The sequence below is a fragment of the Ursus americanus genome, chromosome 1 (assembly GCF_024610735.1).
Source record: "Ursus americanus isolate L20-20 chromosome 1, mUrsAme1.1.p, whole genome shotgun sequence".
NCBI classification, from domain to species: domain Eukaryota; kingdom Metazoa; phylum Chordata; class Mammalia; order Carnivora; family Ursidae; genus Ursus; species Ursus americanus.
The window spans coordinates 54,294,473-54,312,621 of record NC_142127.1 but is presented as its reverse complement, the minus strand read 5'-3'; the positions used below and the strand labels follow the sequence as shown (position 1 = coordinate 54,312,621).

The 18,149-nt window shown below is 43.1% G+C and overlaps 1 protein-coding gene across 7 annotated transcripts in view; it reads left to right on the top strand.

The window, feature by feature from the left end:
* NFE2L2 (NFE2 like bZIP transcription factor 2) overlaps nucleotides 1–16,014 on the top strand; it is a 141,829-nt gene extending 125,815 nt beyond the window's left edge. For all 7 annotated transcript variants that reach the window (XM_087861657.1, XM_087861658.1, XM_045806177.2 and 4 more), the window contains 4 exons: nucleotides 11,653–11,919; nucleotides 12,468–12,557; nucleotides 13,180–13,371; nucleotides 14,279–16,014. In XM_087861657.1, the coding sequence (XP_087717783.1) occupies nucleotides 11,653–11,919; nucleotides 12,468–12,557; nucleotides 13,180–13,371; nucleotides 14,279–15,505 (1,776 nt within the window). In that variant the 3' untranslated portion in view covers nucleotides 15,506–16,014. The remainder of the gene's footprint in view (nucleotides 1–11,652; nucleotides 11,920–12,467; nucleotides 12,558–13,179; nucleotides 13,372–14,278) is intronic.
* Nucleotides 16,015–18,149: the final 2,135 nt, after the last annotated feature.

Here is an 18,149-nt window from a genome sequence, read left to right as displayed (position 1 = left end):
GGGGCACAGTCTTCAGGAAATTTGGAGGTGGTAGAAGGAAAGTTCTGCACAGAAGAATGCATGTTAGACATTGGTCAAATAACAGGGTTTTATAGGCCATTAATTTGGCTGCAGGGTTCAGTGCCACACAACAGTTTTGTGAAGGTCTGTTTTCAGAGTAATTCCTAATATTTCATGAGTCCTAAGTAATAGACGTTGCAATAGAAAGTACCTTAAAATCTAATTTGTATTAGGTTGACCATATGACCCCTCCTTGGTTCTGCTTCATCAAATGAGACCTAGGGACAGTTACTCATTTAGCATCTCGTGGCCTCAGGAACCTCATTTGTAAACCTGGGGTTTGGACTGTGGTCTCCAGGATCACAGTCAGCTTTCCTTAGGCCATTGCGTCCTCTAAATGTAATTTAATGACCAAGAAACATCTGTTCCTGAGAGACTTGTCCCTAGAAAGAATGCTTTCTCCTGGTCTTTAAGAACTTGGGAGAGGCGTCAACTAGGCTGGACTTGCTTTTTCCCTTTGACGTTTGCCTTCTCTGTGAGAAAGGCAGAGGTTTTTGGTTCTGCCTGACATGCTCTGGTATTTCAGCTGTTGAGACCTGGCCCAGCCTCTGTCTTATCTATGTGTACCACAGCCTCTCCACTTCTTGCTTCTGCAGATGTTCCACTAGTTCCAAAGGCATCAACCAAGGTTAAGTTGGCAGGAGCAAGTCTGGACAGGGACTGGTGGTTAAAGAAGTGCTGCTTGCTAGCCGGCCAACTGTAATGTTTATTCTCAGCTTTAGCCTTAACTTCATTGGTAAAATGTAGAGGCAGGGGCTGGTTTGGGAATGATTCTGGAATTAATATAGGAGACCTTGTACAGTTGATACATGTTTATCGTAAGGGTACCGTGTGCCAGTATGATGTAAGGTATGCAGGATACACGAGTGGGAAATGGGCACTCCGCACGTTGCTGGGGTGGGTGCGAAAGGCACAACCACTGTGTTAGAGCTGTTTGGCCATATCTGTCATAATTACAGATGCATGAGCAGTTAACCCTTGAACAACACAGGTTTCAACTGTACTGTACGGGTCCGCATAAACAAAGATGTTTCCGGCTACATGTATTTTCTCTTCTGATTTTCTTAATAACATTTTCTTTTCTCTAGTTTTCTTTATTGTAAGAATATAATAATATAACGCACAGAACATACTAAACGTGTTAATCTACTGTTTGTTACCTGTGAGGCTTCTGGTCAAAAGTTACACGTGGATTTTTGACCACGTGGGGGCTTAGTGCCACTAACTCCCACGTTGTTCAAGGGTCAGCTGGACTGTTTGACCCAGCAGTTCCACTTATAATTCTTTATTCCACAGATGTCTTCACCACTTTTATGGGATGATTTACGTACAAGGATATTCGTTATGGTATTATTTGTAGTAGTAAAAGATCCGAAAGAACTTAAAAACCCAAGGAGGGACTAATTAAATAGTTATGTTATTAAATAATATATTGTTCTAGTGCATCTTTATGATGAAATACTGCTCAGCCATTAAAAATACTGGAACAGGAGCCTGGTTGGCTTCATCGGTGAAGCATGTGACTCAGTCTCAGGGTTGTAAGTTCAAGCTGCACATTGGGTGTAGAGATTACTTAAAAATAGGGGCGCCTGGGTGGCTCAGTCGTTAAGCATCTGCCTTCAGCTCAGGTCATGATCCCGGGGTCCTGGAATCAAGCCCCGCATTGGGCTCCCTGCTCAGCGGGAAGCCTGCTTCTCCCTCTCCCACTCCCCCTGCTTGTGTTCCCTCTCTTACTGTCTCTCTCTGTCTGTCAAATAAATAAAATCTTAAAAAAAAGAAAAAAGATTACTGAAAAATAAAATCTTCAAAAATAATAATAATAGAACATTTCTATGCCCTGATTTAGAACTGTCCCTAAAATACATTAGTAAGTGTGGAACACAGTGATTATATGCTATTTGTGTGTATTTAATAGAATATCTTCCTAAGAAAACACAAAAAATTGATGCCAGCAGTTGCCTTTGGGAAGGGTAACTGGGAGATTACATTTGCATCTTTTATTTTTTTAAAGATTTTATTTATTTATTCGACAGAGATAGAGACAGCCAGCGAGAGAGGGAACACAAGCAGGGGGAGTGGGAGAGGAAGAAGCAGGCTCATAGCGGAGGAGCCTGATGTGGGGCTCGATCCCATAACGCCGGGATCACGCCCTGAGCCGAAGGCAGATGCTTAACCGCTGTGCCACCCAGGCGCCCCTACTTTTGCATCTTTTAAATATTGTACCACATATACATGTGTTACCTGTTTTTAAAAAAAGACATTGTCATGCCCTAAAGGAGTTCACAGTTGAGTCAGACCTTTGTAAGAAAGCCCAGATAAGAGAGAAAAAGTATGGGGTGACTGCTGTCTTTATGGGAAGGTAGATTTAAATGCAAACCTCTCCTGGTGCGGCGAAGTGATTTACCCGGGAGTCATCAGGACAGGCAGGTCTGAGTGTAAAGAGGGACAGCTTCCAAATCTTCGTGTGCTGCCTGGGGAGAGGGCACTGGGGCTAAAGCAGTTTCCAGACCTTCTCCTGTTGAGGTGTGAATGCCGGGGAGCAGCCCCACGGCTTGGGAAGAGCTGGCAGGCCCAGAGTCCCTTCTGGGTTGGAGTCCTGGCTCTGCCACTTGCCAGACATGTGATTTGGGGCAGGGTTGCTCTGTGCCCAAAGCCTAAATATGTTCATCCCTAAATGAAGATAAACCAACTCCCTTGGGCACTGCAGTGAAGCTGGAATGAGATACTGCCCTCGAATACCCCTGTCTGCCCTGAGTGCTTGGCCAACACCAGCTGTAATAGAAACCTGCAGGCTGGTAAGTTAGAGCAAGAGAGGTTCGTTTAAAAATTAAGATGGAGCAAAAATGTATCGATGTGTCTTTTCCCCTCTGCCAAGTAACTTGGAAGAGTTGTAAAGTTAGAGAGGTTGGTGGTTTTGGAATCCTTGACCTCTGACCTTGGGGCCAGTCATTTCATCCTCTGGCCTGCTGCCCTGTTGGGAAAATGAAAGGGGCTGTCGGTGAGTCCTGTGGTCCCTTCCAGTTGTAGCATTCCGTGACAGTGTGGCATTAGCGGTAATACCCAGCTCAGCTGACATGAGTCATGCTGACGGAGAAGTCCATATGTGGGGAGGAAGTCTCTGGGTCTGAGAATTGGCCTTGTGCTAGAGAATCTGAGCCTCCGTGGGGAGAGGGGTAACACATTACCGCCACCATTGTTCTGTGTTCTCTCCACCTGCATAACCTCCTTTGCATTTAAATGTTTCCTTGAATTAGACCTTTGGAAACCAGGTACAACCGTTGTTTATCGAATGGGGGACATTCACATTCACACAGTTGTGACTTTATGTTGGTTGTGACCTCTGTGAGGTCTGTCTCTGCAGTTCAGTGATACTTCCCGTCATGCTGCCTTGGGTCCTGTATGCTTCTCATGGTGTCCAGACTGAGATCAGAGACTGACTTATTTCTGTACAGTTACCGGGACCTGAGAGGTGATCCGTATATGTGGATTAGATGCGGAGATGGGGCGATGGAGAGGTGATCCATTTGGGTAGTTACGTGCACTAATCTTGTTGATCTTGACCCACCACCTGTATTATAACTACCACCATCCTAGTAAAATGAGGTTTTAGACATTAGTGGCTCATTATTTCAAGAAATATTTCATACTCAAAAGAGAACATGCAAAAAAAACCAGACCCCTTAGAATGTATTTTAACAGAACCTACAGTTAAAAAAAAACCCTTGGGTTTTAGATGGTTTATATGTATTACCACATATAATATAGCTGTATCTCATATTCAGCCCCTACCCCCACCATGGCAGACAAGGTCTCTGGCTAGCGGCGGTCAGCCAGTTACAGTACGCACCCAGCCTCCAAGCCCGGGTGACTCCCCTGACTCTTACTTTCTAAAGCTAACGGTAGGCAGTGAAATCTGAAAAGGAGCTTTAAGATTGAAATAAATAATTTCTTTTTACAAATGCAAGACCCAGGGTGCCTGGGTGGCTCAGTCGGTTACACGGCTGCCTTCAGCTCGGGTCACGATCCCAGGGTCCTGGGATCAAGGCCCGTGGGCTCCCTGCTCAGCGGGGAGCCTGCTTCTCCCTCCGCCTGCCGCTCTCCTTGCTCGTGCGCTAGCTCTGTCAAATAAAATCTTAAAAAAAAAAAAAAATGCAGGACGCAAAGCAGGTGGACCACCCAGGGTGTTTAGAAGAAGCGGAAGTGGCTGTAAAGAGCCCCAGCAGTTGAGGCACGCTGGAGCACTGCTCTCCGGCCTGGCGGACGCCCTGTCGGAGGAAGGCACCCAGGATGGGCAGGCAGGGCTGTTGACCTCACCGTGGAGAGCCGAGCCACGTGGTGAGTCCACATCCAGTGAGTTTCAGTGAACCTTAGGTAAAGTAGGTGGAAGAGTTAGAGCCAGTGCTCCTGAAGGTTCTTTTGGGGCGCACACGTGCGTGTGTTGATGTGGTGTATTTCCCAGTACAATCATTCTTTTTTTTTTTTTTTAAAGATTTTATTTATTTATTGGTCAGAGACAGAGAGAGCACAAGCAGGGGTAGCGGCAGGCAGCGGGAGAAGCAGACGTGGGACTCGATCCCAGGACCCTGGGATCATACCTGAGCTGCCTGCCGCTTAACCGGTTGAGCCACCCAGGCGTCCCCCAGTAGAATCATTCTAATAGTGATGGGAGACCTACTCACAGAGTTCCTTTCGTGTGTGAAGAACAGCATCCAGAACTGAATGTGTATCTATGGCTTGTTTAAAAAAAATGCAAAAGAGATTAGAAAAATGTATCCTGAAGTTTGCTTATCAAACCGAGCCATTCTCCTGGCAAACTCAGGATAAACCCTCTGAGAAGCCCTCTCAGGCCTGGCGGCAGTGTCCACTCCCATACGGACCACCAGATAAGAGGTCTGTTGGGGTGCAGGTGTGAAACTGCTCGTGGATGAGTGGGAGCTGTGCACTCTTTGTAGCAGGTGGGATCACCTACCCTTTTGGAAATTCAGTGTCGTTTCTGACTTCTTGTGGCTAAACACATATGTACCTCCTGAGAAAATCAGTCCAAGTTCCGATTCTCTTCACTCTCCAGTTTTGCTTTATCTTTGCCTTGTGTTTGCAGCTTACAGACAAGTATAATGGGTGAGAGTTCCAGTAAACTGGCTGGATCATATTTCTTAGATTGAGTCATTGCTGAGAAACTTGTTTGTGAACAGGAAACAGCCCATGAAAATGTCTGTGCGTAGTAACGTGCCAGACTCAGGAAACAGGACCATTTTCTAGTTGAAAGACAAAAGGGCGGAAGGACGGTACCACCCCTCAGGGAAGAGCAAACTCATGATCTCTTGGTGTATTGGGGAGAATTTTTATTGCCAGAAATCACTGGTTGTTGAAGATTGGGGAAATAATCCTTACAAGATTTCTCTAGAAGGAAAACTTGGACTAGTGGTAACTGTTAGCTACCTGCTTGGAGTCTCTGCCAACATACGACTTTTTGCTAGGCCCGTTATTTTTTAAAATGGAGCTGTAGTTACACAGAAGTTAACTCAGTGGCATTTACACTTGGCCTAGACAGCTGAAAGGCCCCTTCCACGTCTAACATTCTGTGATTTTACATGTGTGTACACACACACACACACACACACACACTGTTTGTGACTCTTACCTAAATTATTGTAGCAAATATATTTAAACGTTAGCACATCAGTCCAATAGAACCAAAAGTGCCTGAATGTGGGCAAACGATAAAGAATAACCTATCATCTGCCTTCTCTAGAATGCTCGCTGGAAAAACAACTGGTGTTGTGTTGCGTGTCTTGTAATGAAGCAGTAGGAGAGAAGCTAAGAGAAGTAAAATGGGCAGATAAATATTTATGAAATGTAATAGTCATCAGTGAGATGTATTTTAAAACTACACCTGCTTGTTGTCATTTTACTTTATTTAGTAGGGACTGTGACTTATGAATCAAGGAGAGATTTGTTGTTGTTTTATCAATTCTTCAGAATTTGAGCATACCCTGGGTTGTGTTGTAGCCAAGTATAGCTCTTCATGTTGGACGATGGGATAGGATTCATGTTCCATCTGGTTTTGCTCAAAAATATTTGAGCAGCTTCTATGGAGAAAATATTAAACCAGATTTCATTTTCAGGTGAGTAATATAACCCACCTGGGCATAATCTAAAGACTGACATGGATAGGGAAAAGAAATTACTGAAAAAAATAAATTAGACTCTGAATGCCAATAATTAATATTTGATTGAAAGATCTCAGGGAGAATAAACTTTAAAAGACTTATTTTCTTAATGGAAATACATTTTTTTTTTTTTTTAAGATTTTACCTATTTGAGATAGAGTGAGAGAGAGAGCACAAGCTGGGGGACAGAGGGAGAGGGAGAAACAGACTCCCCACCGAGCAGGGAGCCCAACGCGGGGACCCTGGGATCATGACCTGAGCCAAGGCAGACGGTCAACTGACGAGCCATTCAGGTGCCCCTGGAAATACATGATTTTAAGGAGTAGCTGGAGACATGGTTTCATGCTTACCTAGTAAAATTGAAAGTTTTCATTTTCTGTTTACAAGCTTAGTAATCTGTGCAGTTAATTTTTTTTTTAAGTGTATTGGTGAAATTTATTTTTAGAAGCAAGCCTCCCACCTCCTTCCCATCTTCAAGACAAAATAAAGGATGGGAGAGGGAGGGGAGGGCAGTGGGTTGAGAGCTGCAGGCCTCATTTACATGTGTGAATATATTATAGAAGCCATTTTATTTTTCATTTCAGGTATTTCCCAAAGCCTCAGTTTACAGAATTACTTAATTTAACAGGAGATTATGCCATCTTGCCTTATCTTTTCTAATTTTTTTTGGATCATCTGAGTATGAAAAGTGCTGATTTGTTCAAGGCCTTTCTCTTTATCCTGGAACAAAGATGTTTGTTTCGAAGTGGTATGAGTTAATAATCCAACTTCAGATTCCCCATAAGACATGTAATAGATTACACAGATGGCAAATGATGATATAAACATTTTAAATATGACTATTTCCGTTGGACCAGATGGTGATTTAATGCGAATTGTCAAACATTTATGTTTCTTATTAAATTGTCATCTTTTGTGTAAGCCAAGCTAGCAGCATAATTCGCAACACGCTCAGGAATCACTAAAGGACAACAACAAAAAATTCAGACACTGAGTGGCTCCGTATGGCATGTGAAGGCTCACAGCCAGCGCCTGCGTTGCCCTCGGAAGCTTTTTCCCTAGTCCTAAGGAAATACCTGTTGGAATGCTGTAGAAACCGTCCCCCTGCTTTCTTCTCCTTCCAGGCTCTACTGACCTGCCATTTAGCATGGTGGCCTTTCTCTTTAGGGGCTTGGGGAGTAAGAAGCTGTTCTTTCTCAGGGCCTTAGATTTCTGTGCATTAGAGCAGTTTTAGCTTTTCCTTAGGCACTTCCCTTCCCCACTGACCAGTGTGTTAATGGGCTCCACCGGACTCCTTCCTCCTAGATGGCCCACGAGCTTTGTGGGGGTGGGTCATTTGTGGAAGAAGTCATGTGCCCAGTCACAGGGCTCGTTGCAGGAAGCGCTGCCTGCCTGTGAGAGTAGCACAGAACAGTCCCGAGGCCGTGGGGCTCCCAACGGCAAGTCTTAGGTGGACATAGTTCTCATTTTCAACATAAAGCTTTGAAGATGTCATACAACGTCAGATCCCTGAAGGTGTTTTCCTCTGAAAATGATGTGAAAATTTGAGTAACACAGAGGATAATATGTGAAGGCCACGACAAGAAACCCATTGTTGCTTCGTTCTAAATTTGATCAGAACATCTGTTTTAAGGAATTCAAGGTAGTTCAGACTACCCTTGCTTTTATTTTTAAGCAGTTTTCTTTTAGAGACTTATCACAGCAACAGTAAACATTACAGAAAAATAAACTATAAAACAGAGAGGAAGACCTCTGAGGACACTTCGAAACCCGTTTTGGTCTCGCTGGGATCTCACTGAGAGCTACCCAGTCTGCCTTAAGAACAAGTAGACGTTGCCGCTTGAAGCATCTTTTGGTGGCGTTCCTGGTGGAGACCGTAAGCTCGGGCTCCCGGGCCCGGCGTCGTGTCCGGTCAGAGAGTAGGGTGCTCACAAGGTGATCCAGATGGTGCTTCATGACTTATTTTTCCTGTTTGTTGATAAGGATCCATCAGGGTGTCCTTTTCTGAGCATGTTATGGGGAATTTTAAAAATTGAATCCGTTTGGCTGTGCATTGAAGGGTAGTCCTCTGAGGAACTGAGCGACGATCGAATGGGTGTATGTGGGTACATGAAAGTAAACACGAAAGCATATGTTATGTGTTGTTTTCAACGCATGTTGCACAAGCCCAGTCGTCCATTTCGGACCCTCCCTGAGGAGGAACCAGGGAGCTTCACTGCTGAATGTTACTGCAGGCTTCCACTACAGTTAGGTCCACGGCTTCCTGACCGTCCGTTGGCCTTGGGTTTGATCTTGCTTATAGTACAGCAAGTACTAGAACCATCACTGTCAGCATGCATAGCAACATTTGCTAGACTTTACATTTATAGAGCGATCGCTTTCACGTCTCACTTGATCCACCAACGTCTGTGTGATGGGGTGGGGTAGAACAGTTATCTACTGAATTTATAGCTAAACGATCTGAACCCACTCAAGACAGCTCATCGGGAGGAAAGGGTAAGAAAGGAAAAAATAGAGTATCAACTCTTGGTGTGACAGCCACTGGTCTTTTGAGAGTAAATTACAGTAGAAATTTTCTTTCAGCCCATAGAGCTGGGTTCTGGGAATACTCTGAAATGGTCTGATTTGTTAGCAGGTATTTGCAGCATAAACTGCTTCAGTGTTCTTTCAGTTCTTTTTTTTCTTTTTTTTTTTTAAGATTTTATTAATTTGACAGAGAGAGAGGCAACAAGAGAGGGAACACAAGCAGGGGGAGTGGGAGAGGGAGAAGCAGGCTTCCCACTGAGCAAGGAGCCCGATGTGGGGCTCGATCCCAGGACCCTGGGATCACGTCCTGAGCCAAAGGCAGACGCTTAACAACTGAGCCACCCAGGCGCCCTGTTCTTTCAGTTCTTTAACGAAAAAAAATCAAAACTGGGTGTTGCTTTTTATCCTGGGATCTCGTAACAAGGAGAAGTCCCCGCCGAGGCATTCTGGGGACTTGAGGAAGGGATGCACCAGAGTGGCCCCAGCTGCCGGGACACGTGTTTGCCTTTCTCTTCTGTTGATCGGTTTTCGAGAGGGACTGGAGTCCGGCTGAGATGGAGTGACCGTACATTCTTTTAATTTTAGTGCTGGCATTTAGTGGATGTGAAAAGTCTGAAGACCTCACCTTGGTCCCTTAGCTCCAGCTTAGAGAACAGCCTCGATAGGGTACTCTTGCTGTATCTAAATTCACTAAGAAGGTAGGCCCTAACCAAATCAGAGTTTTAAAGTAGGTTTCTCTCTGCCTTGGGCCTTTGTCTTTCACGTTACCTTTGGATAAACGTGTCCATTAAAGTGGAAACACATCATTTTTAAACTGGAAATTATTTTCATGCTCTGTGTTAGTGGGGAGCTCCCTGAGGAGATAGCCATGTGTGAATAAATGCTCTGTGGTTGCTGTTCTCTTAACATCTCAACATGTTTAAACATCTCAAGATGTTTAAAGCAAAGTATATATATGCCAGTGGATTTTATATCCTGGCCAATTTGGGAACCACTGGTCAATGATCAGATTTTATATTTTTAGTGTAACTTGTGGCTAAAACAGCACGAGTCCAAGATTGAGGCTGCCCAGGACATATCCCTGTACACTTTCTAGCAGGATCCCTTTTTTCTAAACCTCAGTATTTTCATCTGTGAAATAAGAATATTATCTTTATATGGTCGTCTTGTGGATTCGTTTGTATATATGTAAAGCACTTCGAACAATGCCTGGCATGTAGAAAGCCTTTGATAGATGTTGGCTTAAAAACAGTTCTAAGGAGCTACAGATGCTGTTCTAACGGTTACCTACTACGTGTGCCGGTCACTCTGCAGCGCCGCTCAAGGCTGGAATGATGATGAACCCCATGAGTGGGGCTTCACAGCATTTAGGATTCTATCACCAGCGCTAGAGGTGGCCTCTGCTCTCCATCTAGCTGTGCTGCCTTTAGGCTGGGTGGCCTGCTCCCCCTTGTTGGGTAAAAATAGCCCGACTGCTCAGTGAAGCAACCACCGTGTTATTTTTGTCCTTGGAGGCAGAGAATAGTAGAGTCTAGACACACTGGGCAACCCAGTGCTGCCAGCTGTCATCAGAACCCAGACACCTATGTGACGGCTGTGCACACTGTGTCTACCTGCCTTCAGGCCCCAGCTCCCTTCCCCCATGTCTTGATTTTTTTTTTTTTTAAAGATTTTATTTATTTATTTGACAGAGAGAGACAGCGAGTGAGAGAGGGAACACAAGCAGGGGGAGTGGGAGAGGAAGAAGCAGGCTCATAACAGAGGAGCCTGATGTGGGGCTCGATCCCAGAATGCCGGGATCACGCCCTGAGCCGAAGGCAGACGCTTAATGACTGCACCACCCAGGCGCCCCATGTCTTGATTTTTCTAATCTCAATCTCATTATTTTCAGTATAGGTGACGTCTTAAATGGAAAATGATTTAAATGTCCTATTTGTGTAGACTTTAACAAAAACTAACTAAATAAAAAAAATGTGCTTTTGACATGTGGTTAGGAAAATCTCGACGTGGTACCAAGGCCTAGCTTTGTTATAGAAATCAAAATAACCATTCCCTCATTGGAAGATTCTGCCCATATCTTAAAACTTTTAGTACCTTCCATCCTTCCCTGGAGCCATGTTTTTTTGTTTTTTAATTTTGTGTTACTTTTTTAAGAGGGTTATTTATGATTTCTCAGAAGTGAAACTAACGGGTACTACCTCTGTCTCAAGCAGCCTCTTGCTTCACTCATGGGTCACAAGATTACCATTAGCTAAACTTTCTTTACTGATTTGTTCATGCCTCAGGAGCTAAAACTCAAGTCAAGAGGAAATTGCTTTAATAAATGAGCCACAGGGACAAGAGTAGCAAGAAATGATGAGGGAAAGTAATTCAGTGTAGGAAATACCAAAGAACGGTGATATTTCACAACTGCTAGATTGACATTTAACAAGAGTTCCCCCCACCTCTGTAAAATGGATATTTGCTGAGGTTTAGAAAAAATTCCACGTATTTGATCATGTTTTCCAAACTTCATTTCTCATAAGAAACCAGTGGCTTGGAGTGCTTGCTCTAATTTCTGTATTCCGTTAAACAGGTGTGGGATTTCTTGTAATTCATGAGCTTTAATGTGCACCATGTTACTTTGCTCTTCAGTGACCTCTGCTATCACCCAGTCGTTAATAATCCAAGTAAGAAGGGATTAGAATGGATGGCTGTGTTTGTAGGTTGTTGTTTCTTTTAATGAATAGATTCATTGAATGGAATTAACTGTGCCCTTCCAGAACATTGGATCTGTGTTCCTGTTCAGATTGTCGTCTCCCTACGCCCGACCATCAGCAGTGGCATAATGTAAATTATATGATATCTGCCATTTTAAAAACGATGTGATTTCTTGCTCTCCTTTTTTTGGACACAGGACATGGATTTAATTGATATACTTTGGAGGCAAGATATAGATCTTGGGGTAAGTCGAGAGGTATTTGACTTCAGTCAACGACGGAAGGAGCATGAGCTCGAAAAACAGAAAAAACTTGAAAAGGAAAGACAAGAACAACTCCAAAAGGAGCAAGAGAAGGCTTTTTTTGCTCAGTTACAACTAGATGAAGAAACAGGTGAATTCCTCCCAATTCAGCCAGCCCAGCGCATCCCATCAGAAACCAGTGGATCTGCCAACTACTCCCAGGTACAGAAAACTCAGTTCTTACGAAGGTGTATGGCAGGGTTTAAGGAACAAATACTGGCCCAGGAGTTAAACCATCCGGCTTTGAGTTCCAGTTTTTCCTTTTACTGTGTCTTTATGACCATATCAAGTCAACTTCCCAGCCTCAGCCTCCTGATGAGTTCAGTACCTGACTGACCGACCGACCTCACAGACTTGTGTAAGGATTACGGGGGCATCAGTTACATGACGGCACTTTGTAAGCTGTGGAAACGTGATGTAAGGATCTAGCAGCCGCAGCGGTGGCAGTGGTAAAGCTAGTAGCACAGATCGCTAGCATTTTGTTCACAGATGAGCAGTTGAAGCTCAAAGACTCAGTAACTTGCTTAGAGCACTCCAGAAATTGGGAAAGCGAAGACTGGAACCCAGATAGTCTGGTTGGTTTGATTCTGTGCTCTGTACTACAGTAAACTCATTTCTGAAAGAAGATAAATGTTTGATTAACTACATTGTAAACATTGTATGACACGGAACAATTTTTTTCTTCTTTTATGTCTTTCCCTTTTATCTAGGTTGCCCACATTCCCAAACCAGATGCTTTGTACTTTGATGACTGCATGCAGCTTTTGGCAGAGACATTCCCATTTGTAGATGACAATGAGGTACAGCGTTTGGCTAACAGTGAAACTCCCCAACTGTATCCAAATACGTCCTATAAGTGTATCCCCATTTTAAAAAAAAGTGTTTCAGGAGGAAATTTTGTCAAAGAAACCTTAGCCTATAGATAATTTTACAATTAAAAAAAAAAAAAAACGCTACACAATACAAAACCAAAACCACTTAGATCCCTCTATCTGCATAACCCTGGAAACAAACAACTCATTGGTTATATAGGTACTTAGAAATAAATTTTGGTGAATAAAAAGCAAGCTGGGTAAACCAAGACTTGCTCAATTAACAATTTTAAATTTATTGTGTTTGAAGCACTATACTAGGTATTTTTACCAAGAGATAGAAATTTAAATCCTAAAGATTACTTATTTTGAAATTTATCTTCAAATGCATAGGATAAAACAAGCTAGTAAACGGGTCAATTTGGAGTCAGTTGAGCAGGGGAAAAAAGAGGTGTTTCGTTATCTAGAAATCAGGGTGATAAGTGGTTGTAAGTAGAGAAACACAGCACCGTTAGCCAATTCCGGTTTCAGGTGTTGTGAGGGGGCCCTGGCATGTACGTCTCCACTGTTGCTGGCGGACTCACGGAGATCAACGCTTTGTCAATTTCAGGTTTCTTCAGCTGCGTTTCAGTCACTTGTTCCTGATATTCCCAGCCAAATCGAGAACCCAGCCTTCGTCGCTCCTGCTCAGGCTCAGTCACCTCAAACTCTGGTCGTTCAGTCAGTCATTGCTGATCTAGACGATATGCAGCAGGACATGGAGCAAGTTTGGGAGGAGCTGTTATCCATTCCAGAATTGCAGGTAACTAAGATCTAAGATCAGTAAATGCAAAGACACTTTTATATTAAGTGTCTTTAGATTAATTACTCCAGTTATTACTGACATGCCACCTACTTCGTGGAAGGATTAGAGGGTGCTTTTAAATTAATCATGAGAGGGGCGCCTGGCTGGCTCAGTCGGTAGAGCGCGTGACTCTTTCGGGGATGAGAGTTCGAGTCCCACGCTGGGTGTAGAGATTACATAAATAAATAAACTTCAGTCACGAGAGCTGCCCGTGCTCACTTAGGTGCACTTTTATTAGTTAAATGGACTGGATGTCTTGAGGAAAGATCTGGTCTTCGTAGGCCAGAAGTCTGATCTAGGAACTGTGAAAATAATACGTATGCTTAGACATAAGTATCTGTTAGAAATGGGAATTATCTGAATTACAGAAGAGCCTGGAAAGAATAGGGGTGGAGAGAGAGTTTACCATCAGATAGAGATTATCAGCTATTAAAAATATTTGCCATCAGCGGCACCTGCCTGTCACTCAGGGGAGCGTGCGAATCTTGATCCTGGGGTTGTTGAGTTTAAGCCCCATTTTGCATGTAGAGATTACTTAAAAATAAAATCTTTTTTTTTTTTTTTTTAAGATTTTATTTATTTATTCAACAGAGAGACAGCCAGCGAGAGAGAGAACACAAGCAGGGGGAGTGGGAGAGGAAGAAGCAGGCTCATAGCGGAAGAGCCTGATGTGGGGCTCGATCCCGGATCTCCGGGATCACGCCCTGAGCTGAAGGCAGGCGCTTAACCGCTGTGCCACCCAGGCGCCCCTAAAAATAAAATCTTTAAAAATAAATAAATAGGTATTTGCCATGAGAAACAGATTATCAGCTATTAAAATATTTAACCTTGATTTACATTTAGTAAAAATTTCTTTCCCACACAGTGTCTTAATATTCAAAATGACAAGTTGGTTGAGACTAGCACGGTTCCAAGTCCAGAAACCAAAATGACAGAAATTGACAACAATTATCATTTCTACTCATCAATGCCCTCACTGGAAAAAGAAGTAGGTAACTGCAGTCCACATTTTCTCAGTGCTTTTGAGGATTCCTTCAGCAGCATCCTCTCCACAGAAGATTCCAGTCAGTTGACCGTGAACTCATTAAATTCAGATGCCACAATAAACACAGATTTTGGTGATGAATTTTATTCTGCTTTCATAGCAGAACCCAGTAGTAGCAACAGCATGCCCTCCTCTGCTACTTTAAGCCAGTCACTCTCTGAACTTCTTAATGGGCCCATTGATGTTTCTGATCTATCACTTTGTAAAGCCTTCAACCAAAACCACCCTGAAACCACAGAATTCAATGATTCTGACTCTGGCATTTCACTCAACACCAGTCCTGGCATGGCATCACCAGAACACTCAGTGGAATCTTCTGTCTATGGAGACACACCACTTGGCTTCAGCGATTCTGAAATGGAAGAGATAGATAGTGCTCCTGGGAGTGTCAAACAGAACGGTCCTAAAACACAGCCCGTCCAGTCTGCTGGAGACACAGCCCAATCCCCGTCACCATCTCCAGGGCACAGCGCTCCAGCGCATGATGCCCAGTGCGAAAACACGCCAAAGAAAGAATTGCCTGTAAGCCCTGGTCACCGAAAAACCCCCTTCACAAAAGACAAACATCAAAGCCGCTTGGAGGCTCATCTCACAAGAGATGAGCTAAGGGCAAAAGCTCTCCATATCCCATTCCCTGTTGAAAAAATCATTAACCTCCCTGTTGATGACTTCAATGAAATGATGTCCAAGGAGCAATTCAATGAGGCTCAACTGGCATTAATTCGAGATATACGCAGGAGGGGTAAGAATAAGGTGGCTGCTCAGAATTGCAGAAAAAGAAAACTGGAAAATATAGTGGAACTGGAACAAGATTTGGATCATTTAAAAGATGAAAAAGAAAAATTGCTCAAAGAAAAAGGGGAGAATGACAAAAGCCTCCATCTACTGAAAAAACAACTCAGCACCTTGTATCTCGAAGTCTTCAGCATGCTCCGTGATGAAGACGGAAAACCTTACTCTCCTAGTGAATACTCCCTGCAGCAAACAAGAGATGGCAATGTGTTCCTTGTGCCCAAAAGTAAGAAGCCAGATACTAAGAAAAACTAGATTTGAGAAGATCTGACCTTTTCTGAGCTAGTGGGTTGTTTTGGGTTTTTTGTTTTGTTTTGTACTGTTATACTAAAAGCTCCTACTGTGATGTGAAATGCGAAAATATACTTTATAAGTAATTCTTTGCAAAATTATAGTCAAAACTAGTATAGAAAATAATATAAACTTTAAAAAGCATTAAAATAAGTCATCAGTATGCTGAATCAGTAGTTTCACTTTAACTGCAAACTTAATTTCTTAGAACACCATTTGGGCTAGTTTCTGTATAAGTGTAAATACTACAAAAACTTATTTATACTGTTCTTATCTCATTTGTTACGTTCATAGATTTATATGATATGACATCTGGCTAAAATAAAAGCAAATTGTTGGAAAACTAACCACTATGTACTTTTTTATAAATACTGTATGAACAAAAAAGGCATTTTTTTATATTAAATTGTTTAGCTCTGGCAAAAACCAATTTAGTTGAAAAGCTGGTACTAATAAAGGAATATGACTGTTAAGTTGTTCTTTGGAATTCATTTGAGTTTGTTCACAGTATTTTCCGGAACAGTAACACACTTAACATACTTGGGTATTCTGCATTTTCAGAATGTTTCCAGTCACTGAAAATATGAAAAGCATTTTATGCTAAACTTCTGGTCCCAGAGCTATAAAGAAATAAAGTATATCAAGAAGATATTTTATCTCTTCAATAGCAAGTACATCTCAACCAAGGAAAATACTGAATGTTGACATGAAAACATTGTTTACCCACATCAGTACATGTATGCCTACTTTGTGCTAGATATTTTTAAAGTACAGAGGACACAATGGAAATCCCTGTCCTCCTGGAATTGTAGACAGCAGAACTTACACATGCCAGGATTGGGAAGGCCAGGAGAAAGGAAGCATTGCAATTTGAAATAGGGTTGCGGGGGCACCTGGGTGGCTCAGTTGATTAGCGTCCTGACACTTTCAGCTCAGGTCGTGATCTCAGGGTCACGAGATCAAGCCCCATGTCAGGCTCTGCACTGGGCATGGAACCTGCTTAAGATTCTTTCTCCCTCTCCCTCTGCCCCCACACTAGAATAAATAGGGTTGCAAACAGGAAAAGGCTTATTGAGATGGCAACATCCAAAGGTGTGGGAGACCCATTGTATTAGCTTTTAAAAAGAGTAATGCAGACAAGAGAAATCTAAAGGCTCTGAGGCCTATTTGAGACAGAACAAGGACTACATGGCTGAAAATGGAGGGGGGAGAAACAGAGGGCAGGTAGAGGAGAATGTGGCACAGAACCTTGTTACACCCTCATGGTGGCTTTGGCTTTACCTAGCAAAATGGGGAGCTATAGGTGTTAAGTAGTAACATCTGATTTTTAAGTTTCCTTAGCCTTGTGTGTTGAAAATAGCCTAGAGTGTTAAGATGGGAGCAGTTAGATGAATGGGGGAAGCTCTGAAATACGTGGGAGGGACAGTGTTGTCTTAGTCTAGGGTGGTGATAACAGGAATAAGGAGAAGGCACTGGATTCTACAGGTTTCAAAGGTAAAACTAAAAATTTTCTGAGAGAATGGATGTTGGGCGAAGGTGGAGTCAAGGGCTTAACATCTTTAAGAATGGAGTTGTCCTGAGATGAAGACTGGTTAGAAGGAAGTCTAGGCGGGAAAGTCCGTTTATTTTAGGACATACTGAGAGATGAAACCTATAAATAAAACAAAATTAAGGCCCCACAAAACAAATCTGCAGGCTTTCCAATAGACCACTCACATTACTGATTCACTATTTCTTCATCTGATCAGTTTGTCTTTTGTTTTAAAGTGGGGAAATGGAGATTCATCTTTAGAGTTACGCATATTCAGAGTAAGCACTACATGTGGATTATTCACGGAGTCCTATTAATCCATTAGGAGCAACACAGTGCAGAGGTCCACAGGCCCTAAAGTCAGATTGGCTGGGCTTGCTGCTGCCATTTTCCTAGAATGACCTCCATTAGCTCAAAGTACCCAGGCTAGTTTCCTGTCTGTAGGGCAAGAAAGTATTGAGTTACTATACGAAAAGTACTGTGCCTAGCTCATTAAGCACTCTATAAATGGGAGTTTTTTCCTTATTAGCCTTATTAGGATGTCTTTTAGTTGCTAGTGAAAGAAACAAGTGAGATTAGTGAGAGAATTTGACTTGAATGACAAAGCTTAGGGTTGAAAATGAACTCAGGAACTAAGGGGTGTCAACAGGCATTCAGATTCTGCCCCTGGCCTTTCTCATGCAGTTAAGTATCTCCTGGTGGTGGTGGTGAGATCCCTGGAGACCATTTTTCCAACCTCAAGAAAAAAATCTCGGATCTTGACTACAGTGCCCCACTCTTAGACAAAATTATAGGTGTGTGTGTTGGGGGGGGGGGTGGCATGAAATTTTTTTTTTTTTTTAAGATTTTATTTATTTATTCGACAGGATAGAGACAGCCAGCGAGGGAGGGAACACAAGCAGGGGGAGTGGGAGAGGAAGAAGCAGGCTCATAGCGGAGGAGCCTGATGTGGGGCTCGATCCCACGACGCCAGGATCACGCCCTGAGCCGAAGGCAGACGCTTAACCGCTGTGCCACCCAGGCACCCCCGGGTGGCATGAATTTGAAACCAGCAGCCCCACCTGGAATTGGCGGGTA